This window comes from Triturus cristatus, chromosome 10, assembly GCF_964204655.1.
Source record: "Triturus cristatus chromosome 10, aTriCri1.1, whole genome shotgun sequence".
NCBI lineage: Eukaryota > Metazoa > Chordata > Amphibia > Caudata > Salamandridae > Triturus > Triturus cristatus.
The window spans coordinates 1,117,374,337-1,117,394,536 of NC_140593.1; the positions used below are offsets into that span (position 1 = coordinate 1,117,374,337).

At 43.2% G+C, this 20,200-nt stretch overlaps 1 protein-coding gene across 1 annotated transcript in view; it reads left to right on the forward strand.

Moving 5' to 3' along the window:
- The window catches only part of LOC146796667 (lipase maturation factor 1-like), a 184,638-nt gene that overhangs the window by 21,788 nt on the left and 142,650 nt on the right, over positions 1–20,200 (forward strand). The window contains exon 2 of the mRNA XM_085629344.1: positions 6,313–6,622. Within this exon, the coding sequence (XP_085485470.1) occupies positions 6,313–6,622 (310 nt within the window). The remainder of the gene's footprint in view (positions 1–6,312; positions 6,623–20,200) is intronic.

Genomic DNA, 20,200 nt, shown 5'->3' on the forward strand with positions numbered 1-20,200 from the left:
AACCCCTAAAGTCTCCCTTAGTTGCACAGGGGGTGGGGGTCCTGTAGAGATTAGGGAAATACTTATAAAATAGGTTTTTATAAGCCCTGGTGCTAGAAAACTGACCCAAGTCATTTTCCCCTTTGCAAACCCCATGGCCCATAGGTTAACATGGTAGGAAGTTATTGATTAATAAATATTGAGAGGAGAGGACTAGCCGGACCATTCAAAGACTTCCCAGAATGGTAGTAGTAAATCCAACAATATTATATTGTTGAATTTCTGCTAACGTGTACATACAAGAAGTTATAAGACTTTCTTGTTTGTAGTCCAAATTCAGCCTTCCAGTGGTCTGCCCTGATTGGTCAGAGATAAGTGGATTAGCCAGGCTGCTTTGAAGAGGTGATAAAGAACCACTCTGCTGGGAGGGCAGTGTGCTGGTCTATAGGTATGCCAGGCCAGGAGGTGGAGTCGTAAACTATGCTCTTCAAAGGCAGAGGGGAGGCCTGGGTTTCAGTTTCACTTTGACACTCTTGACCCAGTGTCAGGGCTAGGCTTAAGGAAGGTATGTGCAGATGGTAGGGGGAGAGTCCATGGAAATAAGCCATCCCAGGGGGTGTGTTTAGCCAGCTCTTACCTCATTGCTGGAAAATCAGCCATTATGGATTTGGAAGAATGATGTACTCTGGGACAACATAATGCCACACTCCACCGGATGTGGTCATAACTATGAGGAGTTACCCTGCTTTCATTGGTCAGAAGTGACCTGTGGCTTGACCCAGAGAATTTTGAATAAGTATCTGAGAGGGGCAGAGCCCTCCAGATCTGCTTCTTGAAACTTACTTGAAGCAAGACGTGCCCTGCTGCGAAGTTCTGCTGTGCAAAGACTTCTAAGGCCTGACCTCTGAAAACTGCGCCATCTGAAAACTGCAGCCCTGTGGATTACCTTGCTACAAAAGGACTAAGAAGTAGACACCCTGCAAGCTACAGGTTAACAGAGCTCACCTGGACATCCCCACAAAGAATCCCCAGCCTGGAGAACCGGTGGATTTGAAAGGGTTTTGTTCAAGTGGATTGCGGAATTGAAGTTTCACACTTTCAAGGACCCTCTTGGAGATTCCAGAACCTTGGACTGCGTGTTGGATACTTTGGGACCCGCAAGCAGAACTTCAGGAAGGAGTTCTAACTGGACCTAGCCTGCTGGAGAAGGCTACACTACACAGTGGTGAGACAGTCTCCAGAACCGTTTCTAAAGGTGTGTCCCTGTCAGAGAAAACGAAATGACTAAAAGGGGCACTGTTGGTTTCTAAGCACTAGAAAGTGACTAATCTTAAAAAATTCATATCTCTGGTTCCCTACAGTGGATTGTTTTTAGTTTTGGTGTCATTTAAAAGATAAAAATATTACATATTTTTATAAATTGGTGTTGGATTTTTATTTTGTGTTCTGTCTTAATTATTTACTGAAATTGTGTTTTTGAATGCTTTACATACCTGTCTTTGAAGTTAAGCCTGTCTGCTCTCAGCCACGTTACCAAGGGTTGAGCATAGGAATACTTTTCTAAGACCTATGCTGGGTCCTATTATGTGTTGGTGGCCTTATTGCCAGTGGCAGACCGACATTTGCCCCTACCAATAACCCACCTTCCAACAGTGCTGTTTTGGTGATGAGGTGCAGCTACGCTGGTGGTGGTGCACTGACGCGGAGGTGGTGCTGTGATGGTGCTTAGGTGGTGCTGTACTGGAGCTGAGGTGATGCGCTGATGCTGAGTTAGTGCTGCACTGATGGTGGTGCACTGATGAGAAGGTTGTGCTCTGCTGACTCTGAGATGGTGCTGTGCTGATGCTTAGGTAGTGCTGACTAATGCTGTGGGGTTGCCGAGTCATGCTGAGGTGGTGGTGCTGCGTTGGTGCCCAGGTGGTACGGAGCTGGTGCTGAGTGATGCTGAGTTGGTGCTGTGCTGATTCTAAATTGGTGCTGCGTTGGTGCTGAATTGCTGCTCAAGTGGGGCTGCGCTGGTGGAGGTGCACTGATGAGGTGGTGGTGCAGTGCTGATGTTGAGATGGTGCTGTGCTGATATTGAGGTGGTACTGCACTGGTGCTGAGGTGGTGCTGTGCCGATGCTGAGGTGGTGCTGTGCTGATACTGAGGTGGTGCTGCGCTGATGCTGTGCCTAGGTGCTGCTGCTCTGGTGCTGAGGTGGTGGTATGCTTGTGTGGAGGTGGAGCTCGGTAGGTGCTGAGTTATACGGAGGTGGTGATGAGTTATACTGAGGTGGTGCTCAGTGATGCTCAGGTGGTGCTGAATGATGCTTTGGTGGTGCTCAGATGATGCTGTGCTGGTGCTTAGATGGTGCTGCACTGGTGCTGAGGTGATGCTACACTGGTGCTGCACTAATGCTGAAGTGGTACAGCTCTGGTGCTGATTTGCTGCTAATGTGGTGCTGCACTGCTGCCGAGGTGGTTGTGCTGATGCTGTGGTGGGGCTGCGCTTGTGCTGAGTTGGTGCTGCACTGGTGGCAGTGCACGGATACAGAAGTGGTGCTTTGCTGATGCTGGGATGGTGCTGTGGTGATGTTGAGTGATGCTGAGGAAATGCTACTCTGGTGCCGAGGTTGTGGTGCTGCGCTGATCCTGAGGTAGCGCTGTGCTGGTAGTGCGGTGGTGGGGCAGAGGTGGTGCTGTTCTTGTGCTGAGGTGGTGATGCACTGGTGCTGTGGCTGAGGTGGTGATGCACTGGTGTTGTATTGGTGCTCAGGTGCTGCTAAGTGATGCTCAGGTGGTGCTGTGGTAGTGGTGCTCAGTGACGCTGACTGGTGCTGAAGTGGTGCTGCGCTGATGCTCAGGTGGTGCTGCAGAGGTGCTAAGGTGGTATTGCACTTTCCACTTGCAGGATATATTGTTCAGTAATCTCACATTATATGCCCCATTTTAAGAGCACAAGGAGGCATCTCTTAATATTGGTTTTATTTCACCAATGATTGAAGCATTAAAAAACGTTAAAAGTTGTAAGCGCGCAATTTAAAGCTGCTTCATTTTCATAAAATGGGGCAGTAACCGCACGGTTACCTCTTTAACCATATCCAAATGATCACACTGTCAAAAGTACAATGTAAATAGGTTGATCCTACTGCCGGCTATCTTAGTAAACTACACTTACATTAAGTAAATATATTATTTAAAGTTTCGACATTTGAGCTAATGAAAATTAAAATATTATAGTATGAAAAACAACATAGCCTCCGGCTGAAAAAGCGCTAGTAAAATCAAAGACAGTGGAAAGCAAGATAAGGATATGATTTGCAGCCCTCGGCTGAGTACATTCGGAAAGCCAAACTAGTCCAGGGAAAAGAAAAAGTAGTGCGCCAAAACTAACTTATATGGCTGATAGGGAAGTGAGCCATGTAACGAGGCCAGTCTCCAGGGCGTGATCAAAACAGCAAAAGGAGGGACAAATGCAAACAATACACCAACGAGAAAACAAAAGAATTTCGAAAGGCACATGAAGGAATGAATGAAAATGGATGGGCGTGCTGAAAGCCCATACAGTAGATACAGCATGTCTTGAGAGACAGCGCATGTTCTGCCTGGACAAGAGCTAAAAATATGAATGTCCGCTTTAGCGACTTTAATATAGTGGAAGTAAGACTGTGTGGTGGCCAGGGTAAGTGCATGTAGTACAGTGGCGGGGTAGGCAAATAAAACACCCCATTCTGTTACTTACTTTTTCCCCCTAATAATCTGGTGAGCTTTGTAAAAAAAAGTGATGAATGGAATGGGCCGATTGCAGGGCCATCTTACTATCGTTCTCCACCCCCACTCTCCTTCCTGGCATCAGAAAGTTTTTTTCCCCCCCATGGGAACTCAGAATGGGAGAATTTACCCAGTCTCTGTCAGCCCGTATCTCAAAACTACATCCAAAGAAATCTCAGTTTACTCTCACTTATAATTGTAATTGACTGCGCTAGTAGGGATCTGAGTTAGGTGACAGACAGGGAACCCTACCAACCCTGGGTATTTATGAAACCTGGAGACCCAGGGTGTCTCAGGTGGTGTTGCCTGTGTTGATGCCAGCATTTTTACTCACCAAGAATGCCCTGCAAATATCAAGGTGTGGGGCAAAGATTTTTATTGTTTCCGTATTTATGTCACAAATTGTTTTAGGAATTCTGGCAAATGGCCAAAGCCTTACCCTCCAGCATTCCTACACTTCTCCCAATCGAAACGGTGCCCCCTAAAAACATAGTGGAACCTACAAAAGTCACACCCCTAAGTGTCTAGTTTTCAGAAATGTCCAACCAAAGGTTGGTTGGTTTTCCTGGGTGACAACCAATCTTATGCCCAACTACCGCAGCTACTCATATCGTCAGATCAGTTGCATGGTAAAATCTTGATGTTTCCACATTGCAGTTTGGGGCCTTCGCTGTGACAGGCGATAGGTCCAGCCATACAAATTCAGTGCCATTTATATCAGAAGTGTGGCAACATCAGGTGGTAAGAATCCCTGCTTATCTCTGAACTTTCAGTCACAGAGAGGTGAGGAAAATCTTGATGTTTCCTTGTTGTGTTTGTGGGTTTTTCCCTATTGGGGGTGAGAGACTCAGCCACTTAAATGGGCTACCGTTTGGTTTTTTATCAGTATTAGTGTAAGAACATCAAATTGTAGATTTTATTTTTTACTAACAATTGAATTTCAGTTCAATTTTTGCTTCTATATGTAAACCAGTATTCTAGAAAGAACACATTGTGCTTTTATTACATTTGTAAACCAGCCTAAGGAGTAATACATTACAGATGAAAACATAGTGATCTATTTCTTCCTGCTTTTTTAAAATTATTTTTCATTTCAACAATTAGTTTCTTTGGGGAGATAATGAGCTATTTACGAAATGACCCCACGCTGAATTCCAATAGTGTCTACTTTCCATAAATGTATACCTTTCCAGGTTCGCCCGTGTGTTTGGCACCTGTTTCCAACACAAACTGCAAGTATGTATTAGCGATTTAAAAAAATAATAATAATCTACTACCTGTTAAAAAAGTGCCTGCTTCTGAAAGTAATGAACTTAGCACAGCAAACGTTTTGTTGATGCCATTTGTGGAAAAATCTTACACTTTTTTGCATAGCACTTTTCACTATTTTTCCTAAAATAACATTTATTGGGTCTCTCCAGGGGTATCCACAAACAAAGCAAACCAAAGGAAATGATGGACGGAGTCCTGAAATGTTTCAGACACTCCCCCTCCCAGTCACAGATCTGGGTTGAATCCATCAGCATTCTTTAGCTCACTTCGCCACCCCAGTTCAGACACAGCTATATGCAAATCAGACTTGTCCCTGTGCCTCATGGGAACAGTCCAGCTCGAACTGCCAAGCCATGTCTTCCCTGGACCGGAAACAAGCATCCTAGGACCGGTTTTGGGCTAACAGCCCTCATCAGCCAAGCTAGCTTGAATCCAGTAGCAAAGTGAGCAAGAGACCCACATCTGGGCATACCCTGCCAACGTAGGACAAACAAAGCAAACACAAGGCACAAACCATGCCTTGAGCTCCAAGTACCTAAAACATACAAAAGGTTTGGCATTGGGAAGGGGCGAGCAGTGTGAGGGGTTACTAGAGCACTGCTTTCTCATGAAAACTAGTCACCATGCAAACTGTCTAGTTCATTCTCATCCATAGTACTTCTCAGACTCCTTTAAGACATCAAGAACTTACCACATTTGAGAATATATGGATTTTCTGCTGTGTTGTGTGTGAACAGATGAGGTTACCTCTAGTGTTTGTTTGAAAACTACCAATTTGCTACGTGTCTCTAATAAAGAAAAACTGTAGAACCAGGTTTTCTGCGGATGGTCTACTATTCAATTAGCTAGCGTCACAGTTATAAGTTGGTGTCTAAATGTTAGCCGATTGGTGTAAATGGCCACATTTTCTCTTCCTTGTATTGCTGTCCCTTGTGTGGTTCTCACCAGCAGTGCAACTTTGCGCTTCTTATTTTCCAATCTTTAAAGTGACCAGTCCTGTTGTCTTCTAACAGAGAACCATTCTGCAGAATTACTTGCCTTCTTATTCTTCTTACAATTGGTTATGCATTAAGGACACCTCTTGATAGTAACATCTTTTGATGTATTGGCTAATGTTCCCTTCTAGGTTGGCTCAGAGACATTTTTTTCCTCAGCCAGCATTCTGACACAATGTCAGTATTGACTGTATATTCCTTGCATATACTCAGGCTATGTACAACTGTGTCGTTGCCAACTCCATGTGCTGTATCCTCCGACAATGATGAGCAGACCATTAATATTTTGTTTGCTTTGCTGGTTTCTCTACTAGGTGTAGCCTTTTGGGTGGCGTTTTTTCAAAATACGCACTTGTTCGGTGACAGAGGACTGCTCCCATGCAAGCTGCACTTGGAGAATATCAAACGTTACTTTGGAGGAAAAATCAACATGGACTCCATAAGCTACGCCCCAACGATCCTCTGGTTCCTGCCCTGGTCTTGCATGGATTGTTCCTTAAATGGCATTGCATTATGCGGCTTTGTCATCTCAGCATTCATTTTGATAACTGGAGGGGCCAACATGGCGTTCATGACCATCCTGTGGATATTCTACCTCTCGCTCATCAACGTTGGACAGATCTGGTAAGTCTTAAAAAGAGTCTACGCACTACCTTGCCCTTTCTAACTAGACTGCGAAATAGACTTTTGAGGACCAATCGCTTTGTAGTTGTCCCCTGTGATCTAATTGTCTTTTTACACCATAGTGACTTTGAATACACCTTCTAAGTAAGCGTTGTTGTTGTATTTACAAAGTACTCTACAAGTGATTACAAAGTATTGGTACTTTTCAAGTCTTCGATTCCATTGTTATTTATTGAACAGCAATATGTAGTATCCCGAAAGTGGCAGAAGCCATATACTAACAACCACCATCACATACCTTGCAAAAGGATCAAAGCTATGGTGCTTCCACTGCGGGTGGAGCTAGTGTGAGATGTCGCTGCAGGGCTTGCAGATGGGGGAAACTGTTTAATTGACTTACACCGAATCGGACTAACACGGGTAGTTAGTTTGTAGGAGATGATGGTTGGTAGAAATAATGCAGGGTAAACATTGGTTTTGATGTAAAAGTTGCAAATTGTTGCAGTTTATCTGCTTTGAGGAACATGTTTTAAGGAGTGATTTGAAGATGTAGAATGGCCTGGTGAGAGTGGCAGAGCAATCCTAAGGTGTGAGTTCAGACAAGGGCCACAGGTGAGAATAGTATTGTGGCAACTGAGGAAGGTGGGGGTGGGAGCTGTTATGAGGAGTGTCACATTCCCCATATGATTCACCTGCAGAGTTGTGGGTAGCCAGTAAAAAGAGTGTAGCAATAAATATTAGCTTAAACATATCTCCACATATACCTCCTTTGTAAATAAAAAAAGAACGATTAATTTAGCAGTAGTAAAGTACATTACAGTGATTTGCAATAATATAACCGTACCATTTTATTCCATGTCAGGGGTTTGAGACCTTCCCAGAATTTGGTTAAAAGATACATATTTTATTACATTTGTAAAGTATGAATACTGAAATGTAAATTAACTCAAAGTCTTGGAAATGCTTGTCGGTTTGTTTTGGGAGTCTTATATTGTTTGCTAGGATTTAGACTATTTGTGGGGGAGAAGTGGTTATTTCACTTGTGAACATCAGGCGGGGCATGCGGATGTCCCTCCCCGCGCTGCTGCCACTTTTGTACGGACCTATTGATCTTCATTGTCATGTTCATTCCTCCACTTACACTGACTTGAAAGGTTGGCTTCATTTAGGTATGTTTTAATTCTTTTAGCGCTGCAATATTTTAGTTGCCTCTGTTTTTCAGGGATATTAATTTAAATTGCAAATATTGTCTTCTAGTATATGTTTTCAGAGATATTACCAATGAACAAATAATTACAAAGACGTAATTATTGACATTCATAGCAAAGTAATTCTTGCTGATGTTCAAGCTTCCTTTTCTGCAGGGCCTTTAAAGAGTCTTCAGACTGAAGATGCAGATTTTAAACAGGTTTTGGTGACATCCCTGAAATGGGAAGGGTTCGAAGGATGGGACCAAGTGTCCAGGAATCAGGGAGGCTAGCGTGAGACAATGCTGACTCCTTCGACGTAGTTTCATTTTTCCAAATATCACATGGGGCCCAAGGCTAGAGTTCCTCGATGACCAGTGCTCTATGATGTGCACCTTGATTAATTGGTGACTTGCATACTTTGGTTGTACTAGAGTGCTTGAAGGGGTTGTGCTTCACTGTTTGGAAGTTCTCATACTTACGTACAACAGCGTTTGCCTCACCGTGTTTGAAGCACATCATTGAACCTCCTGTACCTTACTCAGCACATCCCGTACAGACGAAGCTACATCCCACACACTATCGAACATGCCCTCCGAAAGGGTGCCAGAATCCAATAGAAACTGGAGCACTCTCTGCGGTATGAAGCTCTGGATGATTCCAACATTACTTACAATACAATGTGGGATAGGTATGGTGTCTATATGCGGCAGTACTACTGGACCTTTAGGAAGGTTTATAAGATGATTCTCTAGAATACATATCCTTGTTGGTGAAGTCATACCGAGAGACTAACAGTTTTGTATATTTCAAAAGCAACAGGATTGAGGAGTTGTCAACAAAAGTGATTTGCAGACTCGTGAGTGAGAACATACCAGGTTGGTCGATCAGGTGGTGTGACTGCAGGAGTTATGGTGAGAGGTAAAAAGGAAATGGATGAGGATTTTAGAAGTGGTGTGGGCTAGATATCGGTGTATCTTGAAAGTGTTGTGAGAGAGAACACTGTAAGAGGACATGAATTTTGATCTGTTCTGTGAGGTATATAGGTCAACATTGACTCATAGGTTGTGATCTTGAGAGACTTATAGAATGATGTTTGATGCAAAAATACAAATTGAGGGCTTTGACCATCGGGCAATAGGTGATGATCATATCAGCGTTTGAGATATTCAAGAAGTGTAAAGTTAATCTTGAAGACATACAGGAGAGGCAGATTGGAAGGCACATGTGGAATGAGGACGGAAAAGTAGCAAGTGGAGGTTTAGACTTGGAGTAACATCGGCACAAATGATAGTTGCAACCAAATAATCAGATTATATCTCCATGAGATATAACTTGTAATGAGAATAGGAAGGCATCATGTACGAAACATTGTGCCTCTTAGAGCCGGAATGGCAATACAAGTGGGAGCTGTGATCAAGACGTACAATTAAACAGCGACTGCCAAGGTATAAAGAGAATCAAAATCGAGCATTGCCACAAATGGCTGTAGAAATAGAAATTTAGGAGAAAGCAGAGTAGTCGACTGTTCCAACTGCTGCACAGGAATGAGCTATGAAATAGCTAGCCAATTTTAAAATGATATGCCCCTGGTGACCTGAACTTTTGAATCTGTTTGTTCATGTACATTTGGAAATGTTGTTGTGTTAAATGTCTCTGTGAGAATATCTTAAAGGCAAGTGCATGATAACATTTGATGTTAAAAATAATATTATGTGGAAGTTCTGATATTACACCACAGAGCAAGCCAGTCTGATAGACCTACGGCTTGCTCATCATAGTGTTGTGAAACATTTAGGGTCTTCAGTTTTTCGGTTTGCAATTAAAAATGAAAGTTATAAAGGTGCTGATTGATGAAGGGAAATTTACATCTTGACACATGGGATATCTTGAATTACTGCATCGATGTCTGCCTTATATTCACTTATTTTGACAAAGAGGAACGTCCATAAGAGTCTATAGTCAAATGTTAATGGCTGATAGAAAGAGCATCCATGGCTAGGTTCTGGACACATGCTAGTGGATGATGTAAAGTAGTCATTGTATGTAAGCTACAAAGGACAGGGTTTCAACGTATGTGGTAGGAAATGGCGCCTACAACGAGTGTGCCTTTGTATGTAGCTTCAATGTACGTGGGACGGTGCCACAGGTAGGGGTTAACCCTGAACCCTCTAAATCACAGACACAAGGTCAGCATAACAACAATGGGCCTGTGCACACGTCAACAGTATATGCAGAGCAATTTCTCTGTATCAAGACGTCTCACAGATTGGTGATACGGTGTTACACAGTATATTACAAATGAAGATGAACAATCAAGAGTATTATTTGTTCTTCTTTTTAATCCTGAATGGTTGCCCAGCCAACACGTGTTTCGTCTGGGGAAGTACCCCAAGACTTCATCAGGGCTTATAGGCAATAGCAAACTTGTAATGGATCTCTCTGCCGGTTGTACTTCCGTCCCGGCTGGCGTGGGGAAGTTGGAATTCTTAAAATGTATTAGGTCCGTATGTATGTATGTCATGTTGTAATGGCCTTTTTGTGTGTGAGGCTATGTTCATATGGCTGAAGTGTGTATTGTAAAATATGTCAAAACTGTACTTGACATGACATAAACTAAATCATTTGTTACGGCTGTGTTACATTTCTGGTGATGCATCTCAGTACTTTTCTTAGGCAGCATGATTGCTGTTGGGGTGGAAGTGTCCTCTGTATGATATACTGGCATACTCACTTGCCCTGATTGCCTGACTTTATGTGAATCGGGTATCCTGACTTTCATTTTGGCCCCGCGGTCATGCTGAGCAAGGGTGTTCACATAGAAACCTAGACCTGTGGCGGACAGTGTGAGGTCCAGGACCAGACCTGTGACCTGGAGGGGGGCACCAAGATTGCCCTCATAGTGAACAGTGGACTATGTTCCTGTTCTGGGTTTAGCATGTAAAGCGATGATGACCGTGTTCCATGTTTGATAATGTGTAGTGTGACCAGACCTTTTTATCTGTGTCAAGGAGAGCTTGGCCTACAGGCCCCTCTCATTTAATACTCCGTTGTTATGTGAGAACCAATCTCTTGTGCTGACATCCTATGTATATGCTGAGTGCATCTACTGTGGGCTTGTGATACATGTGGTGTGTGTGTGTGTATGTGAATATGTGAAAGTGTTGGCGTACTGAAGCCAGTAGGATTTATTTGGGATGCCACTGTCTTAGACTGGCACAAGATGAAGATAGCTTTCCCAGACACTGAAGTGAGGATGATGGGAGACAGGGCTACCTTTTAAAATTCCATGAAGAACTTCTTAGCAAGGGGCTACTGAATACTTCTTCCTGAGTACTTGATGTTAGGGATGATGGGAGAGACTCCAGTTTTTGTTGTGTAAGGTGAGGAAGTTTCTAGGTCAGGCCCACCTTTTTGTCTGTCCCTGATTACTGCTTCAGAAAGTCTGAAGACAGGTGGGATGCAGAAACCTCACACTTCATTATGCCTATGTTAACGGTGCCCCAGTTTGGAAACAGCCCCAGTGCCATCTGCTGGTTGATGTGCCACTCTGCCCAAAGACTGTATCTGGAGAGGAACCAGAGAAGAGTACTTGAAAAGAGGGGAAGGGGTCCCTTGGATACCTCCTTCACGTTTACGAATGGCTTTACCACCTATTTGAAATTGGTGGTTAACTACGAATGCTTTGCGACCGCATTCACAGTTACAAAACATTCTTGCATAACAGTGCGACTCGCTATTATGAATGGACATCCTTGGCACGCCCCTTCCCAATAGCGACTCACAAACCCTATTTTGCGAGTCAGTAATAGGATACCGACTCACAAAATGGGGTTGGCACAGTTGAAAATAAATGTAAAATGCCTTGTACAACTGACCCAAATTGAGAGAATTTCGAGTGAGAGGCTGGAGTGGGCAGGTATAAGAGACTGGCATGAGAGGGAAAAAAAGGCAAAATCAAGAGACCGAGTAAAGTGAAAGTGAAATTGAAGTGGGAGAGGCCGAAGAGGTAGGAGGGTGTGCTGGTGAGACTGAAACCTGGCACTCAACCGATGTAGGCTGGTTACATTGAACACAGCAGGGGATGAGAGGGATATCAGTCTATCCGAGAAAGCGGATTGTAGAATAAAGGATGAATAACAGATTCCAGAAATGAGTGCAGGGGAACACGACCGATAAGTTGATAAGGCTCAGTATAATACAGGGCAGAGAAAATGAAGCTGACAATAGTCGAGATAGGTGCAAGAAAGAGAAAGAGGGTGAGAGGGCTCAGAAAGGTAGTGGAGTGATAAAGCCCAGGGGTTACAAAGAATAAAGCAGTTGAAGAGTGCAAAACTGGAAGTAATAGGAGTACATAGATAAAAGAGATGAAGAAAACTTTTGCACAGCCACACTGCGTACCTCATTAGTAAAGAATGTAGAATTGCTTGTCTTCTAAGCTGCATTGTTCAGCAATATCCGTCAATTTCCCAAGAAAGCTCAATTAAAGAAATACACCTTTCGCCAATCTGCCATTTTAAATGTCAAACAACTGATGTATACGCCCCAATTCTGCATGATCTACTCAGGCTCGCTCACTGGTTCCTTCAATTCACTAAAGAAATGCCAGAAAACTGAGTGAGCTTGAAGAACATCAACCCTTACGAACACATAACATGAAGTAAATTATACCAAAAATCAATACTCACAAAGAAAAGTCATACTTCTCAAGAATCTCCACAGAAGTCAACAAACACTTGTTCATAGTTGACTCTCAGCCAGGACAAGCAACCTACCTGCCTAGAGTCTCCAGGCAAAGAATTCAGAGTACCTTTTAGCACACTATTCAACGTGGTTAAAATCCGCAGTCTCCACAACAACCTCCATAAGGACCTCAAAGTCTAAACAACCCTCTTCACCCCAACAGACTCTACTGACCGACTCCAATCCGAGATTTCTAACTCGCAACAATTTGCATTGCTCCAGCGTACCAGCTTTTGGCCACCATATCTGGGACATTGCACCATGTTGGCCCGTTCAATCTAAATCAGTGGTTTTGACTCAAAAGACTCAACTGTGAGAGTAGTCTACTCCTGGACATGTTCACCTATTTAAGTAGTAAGAGCCAATGGCTTCAGAATGCAACTGCCTGGCTAGCAGTGGTCATTAACAGAAATTAAATTACTCACATTTTCGAGGATTTATCATTGTTATAGCTGCATCCTACATGGAGTTTAAAGTCACTCTGTACCGTATGTAAAGCATGCTGTTCGAGTGAATCATCGTTCCCGATGGGTAGATTTAAGCTATATGTTCTTAATATCCTCTAGTACCATTAAAATATCTGTTAAACAATTCCAGTAAATTCTCACGGGTTGGCGTGTATTCTCTGTACTGAACGTTTATCTGTAGAACTCCCTTACACGGCTCATTTAATTTACTGATAACAACAGAAACTTCTAAAACATTAAAAAACCTATTCATTGTCCTAGGAAGCCTTGGTTGTAGTTTTTGCATTGTCGGCAGGGCCAGCAGGACACTGTGTGCTTGATACAAGTGAATAGCATGACTTGAGAGATTTGACTCATTTACAAACATATTGAGTTGCTGATTCTGAGCGCTTCCCTGCCTGCATTACTGCAAACTTTGGTGCCGCTGTGCTGTGGGACTACATCTCCTAGACAGCAGAGCAGACAGGCGGGGCTCGGTGAGCTAGACGGCAACGTGCTACAAAAGAGCCGAAGACTCACGTAGTCCGGGACACGCGTGGGTTGGCACCCGGGCCAATTGCGGGTCCGTCTGCACCTGTCAAAGGCCGGAAGAGGCTGGGCTGGGCGGACTCTCTTTGGCACGTTTTCTGTTTAGTCCTTGGAGGAGCAACAACCCCTAGAGTGTCTGCAGAAGGTGAGCGTTCCTTTTATTGAACATGGACAAATGTAAAGCTGTTGGGGTAGCCTCTGGGCCAACTGCCATCCCATGTACAACAGTGACAATTGACAGAATGCTTTAAAGCGCTAAAGGGATAATTACAAATGAGATCACGCTCACTGAGCGTAGGCTAACATTGGAGTATTGTCCCACATTAACTGAACCTGGTGGTTGTTCGCCCTACCAATGGCAGCATATCAAAATCTCCTGATTCTGGGACCCCGGCACAAATGCATACTGCAGATAGCATCCATGACGCTGTGAATGGCAATGAAGGTTCAGACTCAGAGCCCCAAAACCTTTCAAACACTCAGCTGGAGCCTGGTGTCAAGAGGAACAAGCTTGCAGGAAAGTCCACAATGGCAACAAGTAAACATAACACCCAACATCAGGGACAACTCTCCTCTGGACTTCAAGTACAGAACCAATCACAGTTAACTCAGCTGTCAGATTCTGTAACCCTTGACCTTTTCAACTTCGATACCTATGTGTTAAATTTTGTGCCATCTTAGAGGAGAAATTGAAGCCAATTATAGAGCGCCTTCGTCGCATTGAGAGCAGTATGATATATATTCCTAAACAGCTAACTGCCTTTGTAAGTAGAAGTTCGTCATTGTCGCAAACTAAGAATTTTGCCTGTCGTGAAGGGGCAGATAATGTAACTGAAGCTATAGAGTCCTCTGAAATAAACCAGGAACCTCACAAGAAGTATGTAAAACCTGGATCTGGCAATATAGACGTAACATATCTTGGACCATGGGGGGACAGAGTACTTAATCACGATCCAACTGACATGCCCTATTCCTAATAAAGAGACATTGAATCTGCTCCTCCAGAGCCGCCCCTTATGTCTTAGTGTTAGCAGGAGTTCCTCCTCTCAGGTCGGCCAATTGGAATCATGGAAGAAGCTATGCAATAAAACTGGCGATTGGCTTGCCAAGCATAAACATTTCAACCCAAGGGGGATGAATGAAATTATAATGGTGCGGAGGGTTGGACTCGTAGGTTGTTCAAGCGAGGGCGGTGATTGGGACTGTATCGTGGTAAAATGTTTGTAAACCATCCTGTGTAAAAAACATACTGAGGTCACAAAAGGATAGATACTGTAATGGCACCATAATTTGCTCACTCCCTTTGGGTTATTTTTATAAGCCAAAAATGATGAGTTTCCCGCATGGCCCACTCGACCGACATATTCCTAGGTTTCCATTGGTACATCAGAATAGATTTTTCACCTTAGGTGAACTTGATGGGTTAGACTGACTGGAACACAGATCCGTTACCAGGGAGGAAACAATGGCCACTCCAACAGTAATAGTGCCCAAAATTGATACTTCACCATTTTTAGGCAAAGTTAAGGGTCCGTGTGATACCGTGTTGATGATGTTTAGTTGGAATGTGGCAAGACTTCAATCTAAATACTTTTATCATAATGGCAAACTTTTATAAGACAATATGATATTATTATGCTTCAAGCAACTTGAGGAACTCAGAATCTGATAATCAATGGATTTCCGTGTTATAGTATTGCGGCAACTGCCTTGAGATCTGGTCGTGCGTCAGCGGCTTAACCACCTGGGTAAATTTATCTGCTGAGGGCTGTACTAGATCAATTGAGACTTCTAATCGTTTTCAGGTTGTGAAATATAAGGGGCTTTGACTCTATATTTAATACATTTCTATAATAATGATTTTATTAATACTCCTAATACTGAATTTCCAATTATTTTCGACTATATAACTTCGCTGTTAAGCAATGTTGTAAATAACTCAGCTGGCCTTTGCTTGGCAGGTGATTTTATTGTAAGGCTTACTGCCCAGACTAATCCCTTGAATACTGCCAAAGGGTCGTGACAGATAATCTGGCAACCCCTTGGTGAGCCCTGACACTAGAGGCTTAGAGCTGATGCCATATTTGGCCTCCCATGATTTGAATAACGTAATGGACACGGAAGGTTGTAATGACCTATTGATGCCCACTTATAGAGAAGAGGCTGTTCCTCTATAATTGATAACTTTTTTTATATTGACTAATTTGATAGAGCCTCTGCTGTATGGGAAAGTAGTTACCTCAAATTTTGGGGAACAAAAGCCTATTGAGGTAGCATTCTCAATGTCCCCAAAACTGCAATATAGAGTAGATGATAGAGCCATTAACCTTGAGCCATCTACAGATGGTTTAAGGTCGGTATGGAGGCTTAAGGAGCCAGCCAAAATTTTCATTAAAGTGATCATGGAGAATATGGAACTGGTTGAGGCTTGCCTAGTGGAATCAATCAATCATTTGTAGAGCGCGCTACTCACCCGTGAGGGTCTCAAGGCGCTAGAGGGAGTGACGCAGCTACTGGGTGAACAGCCAGGTCTTGAGGAGTATCCTAAATGTCGGCCGGTCGTGGGTCTGTTGCAGGTGGATGGGGAGGGTGTTCCATGTCTTGGCGGCGAGGTGGGAAAAAGACCTGCCGCCGGTGGTTGTTCGCCGGATGCGTGGGACGGTGACGAGGGCGAGGTCAGCGGAGCGAAGCTGGCGGTTCGGGGTGTAGAAGGCGAGTCATTCATTGAGGTAGGCTGGTCTGGCGTTGTGGAGAGCTTTGTGCGCATGGGTGAGGAGCTTGAAGGTGATCCTCTTGTTGAAGTGGAAGATGATATAGAACATCAGGTGGTAGGTGCTTTTAATAATCTCTGAACTAACACAAGGAGAATCTTACTAAACCCATCCCAGCCCACAAACAATGACCCTAGGTGGTTTATTCGCTTACTACGTAAGGCCCCCATGGCGAAACCTAGCCACGATGGCGGCTTTCCTACGAAGACAAGATAAGGAGGTCACTACTAGGCGAAGAAGGGAGGTGTTAGCCCAACAGTGGGAATATTTTGTATTTGTGGCAAATAGGAACAGCAAACACTTTTGGTCTGCAGTATCAGATATGAGACCTAAACTTCAAATTGTGACCACAATCAGTTGTCATATTCATAGCGAGACGTGGGAGGCTTATTTTACAAACATCTATGCTGCTACAGCTGTTGGGATTGAACACCCCATGGTTCCTAATAATTGCACAGGTATTCTAGTAACTCTGAGTGGGGTAGAAGACGCTATGACCAGAGCATTAGTGGTAAGGTCCCTGGCCCTAATATTGTTCCAATTTATCTTATAACCCCGATTTATTGGCCCCCTTACTAGTGAATGTTTTTAATAACCTTGTTAGTTCCCCATTGCCAAAATCATGGAAAACTTCTATTACATTTTTTTATTAAGAAGGGTGACCGTTCCCACTCAGGCTGTTACAAGCCTATATCCCTAATTTACACAGCAGTTACAATTTTAGGAAGGGTCCTGTATAACAGAATTAAGGAGAGGGCACAGGACGAGTCCATTTTGTATCCTTGTCAAGGCACTGGTGCACTTTTTAGCTTTTTTGCACAGGGACATGAAAACGAGAATTCGAATAAGTACCCACGGAGATGTTTCAGATGACATAGATGTTCATGGTGGAGTGAGGCAAGGGTGTGTATAAGCCCCTCTTTTATTTATTTTATATGTTAATAAGCTTCACCCTTTTTAACTTCTGTTACTCCAGATGGCCCAAAAGTTAAAGGTTTATCACTCCCCTCTTTCCAATATGCAGATGACGCAGTGCTGATGGCCCGAACACCAAAGCCCTGCGCCTTCTATGGCACGCTTTTGTGGATCTTATGGCCACACTGGATTTACAGACTAATTTATACTAAATCCTATATTATGACATTTGGCCCTAAGATACGCACTTAAAATGCACTAGCACCTTTCCATACCTGCGGTTTACTTTTGCCGCAACAGGATCGTGGGTACCACCTATCACTCAGTGTAGGATTAAACTGTTGTGGGCCCTTGGGTCACTATTTAACTTACCCCAACCTTCTGGAGGGGGAGCTCTCATCCCCCTGTTGCAAATTTATAAAAAACGGTGTATCCCGTTTGCCACATTCGGAGTTGTGGTGTGGGGTGCCTCTAAAAGTGATGCCATTCAGTTTGACAAAAACAGGTTTTGTAGAAAGGTCCCAGCAGTCCCTATATCGTCCTCCCACTCAATCTGCCATGAAGAACTGGGAGTCCCATACATAGAAGATTACATTACAGCCCACCCCAGTCTTATTGTGGCTAGCTATATGGAAAAACAATGAGGGCAGATTGACGAGGGACAACATAATGGGCTGCCTCAAATGTGAAAGGGCCCTGACAATTCCACGGCTAGCTGGCGTGGAATTAAGCTATCACAGGATCGCTTGCAAAAGGTTTTTTCGGATCCCGAGCTTAATATTAATATAAACAAAAAACTTGCACAGCAAGCCTTATATAATCTTGATCACACCACAAGAACGACTGCAGAGAGAGGGGGAAGACGAGTGTGGCAGCCTATATGAATATGGTTGCAGAAGCCCCACCCACCAGATACCTTATTAGAGCAGTGGCACACTGGGAACGCAGCGTATTGTTACGCTTCAGGGCTGGCCCAGCTAAATATGCATTGTGCTTCCCACTGGGCTTCCAGCAGAATCTTGACTTATGTCCACTCCCTTGTGATAGGAGATCTGGGCTTTCTATCCAGCACTTTACAATTTTGTTTGTAATTTTTATATTATGTACATGAAGCATTCCTTACTTTCACTTCTTAAAAAACGTAACATTAGGGACTTAAGGGCAACTTTTATCCTTTTGTTACAACTCCCTGATGATGAGATAAGTTTTTATGTTGGTGCTTTTTCCAGAATGGCTGTCTGGGCTCGTAGCTCCATGTATACCGAATACGTTTGCACTATCCATTAGAACGTACTGTATTGATTAATGCTGCTTTGATCTGGATTGAATTTTATTTATCTTTTATGAGATGTTTTATTTTGCATTTACATGGCTTTATGGTATGCACTGTGATTTTATAGATACCCTGTGCATTTGAATAAAGTTATTATGACTAACTGAGTAGGTAAGTATCTCGGCTGGCTCAGATCAAAGGTAGTTTATCAGTGGATTACGCCTGTATCCATCACTGATATCTTAAAGGGTCTGATTCATCGACAACTCCCCGAATAACGGCCCAACATCCGAAACAGGGTATAGTAAAATGTGTTGTGTCTGTAATTCGCAAACAATGCTGCTGTACTAATACGACAGTTGGAACCTTTCTGCCTCGACTTCATCTGGACACCAAGGTGAATAACCCTCTCATGTTGGGGCAGATGGTGCAGCACCTGGGGGTAACACTCAAATGTGGCCCAACCATTGTACCCCAAATGAATACAGTGGTAAGAAGAGCATTCCATTATCCTTGGCTAATATAGGAAGTCTCCTCCTGCAGCGACACGAGCATTACATAAATACAATAATAATAATTAAAATGGAATAATATGACACCTTAATATTACAAAAGATACCAACAACTGCTGCTGCCAATAGTAAAATCCATCTGCATAATGTCTTTATTGCTGATCTGCTCAGCTGCTGATTAATCATTCAATATGATACTCATTATTCACATTTATAAAACTCCAACATAATGAGAATGAGTTCATAACCCCCCTGCCATGTGTCACACGCAGGTCCAGTGGTAATCAGTCATCCCAAGATTAATTTATTTCAATCCAATATTAACAAATGTGAAAACAGTCCCTGCATACGAAAATAAGACAATGAAGGTCAAGTGCCCATACCACATCACAAGATTAAGAGAAACTTCAAAGTATGTACACATCATACTCGGCTCAGGGAAAGAGTATCTATTCACCATATGACATCCTGCCCTAATCCTAGTGCTTACGCTATGTTAAGTTGTACAGGAACGGGTGAACTTCAAAAACAAATCATAACACCAATTTCCATAGCAATTGGAAAGTGATAGGGGGACAACCCACTGCCAGCAATGTAAAGAAACCCCTATCTTCTATAGTAGCTGACATGCAAAGCTGGGGCTAACAAATGGTACAGGGGGTAGAGCTGAGTGTGGATGATAATAGATTCACCCACATGCACTTACAATTCCTCATCCTAGTTGATCCCGGACAGGAATTTTGTGTACAAATCCAAGATGTCTCTCTACTCCAGTTGTTTACAATGTCTAACCCTGTAGCCGCCTCCTTATAGTTCTCTCCACCCTATCAATGGCAAATAACATAAGATTTGATGCATCACCCTGTTGTTTATCAGCTAGTGTCTTGCCACAGAATAAGGAAAATCTAAATTCTTAATAGCACATTGATGTTTCAAAATCCATTTTGTTAACTGAAAGGTTGTGCAACCCACATACATCAATGAGCATGGACATAATGCATAAATACATAAATCAGAAGCACAGTTTAAGAACTGTCCTATCTGCCCACTGGATGTTTAGTACACAGCAGTGTTGGTCATAAATCTGCAAGCTTTGCAATGTCTGCGTTTATAGAATCCCTTGGATGGCGTTAGCCAGGTATTCTGCTTTTGGGTCCTAGTGTGGTAACTATGTGTAAGATT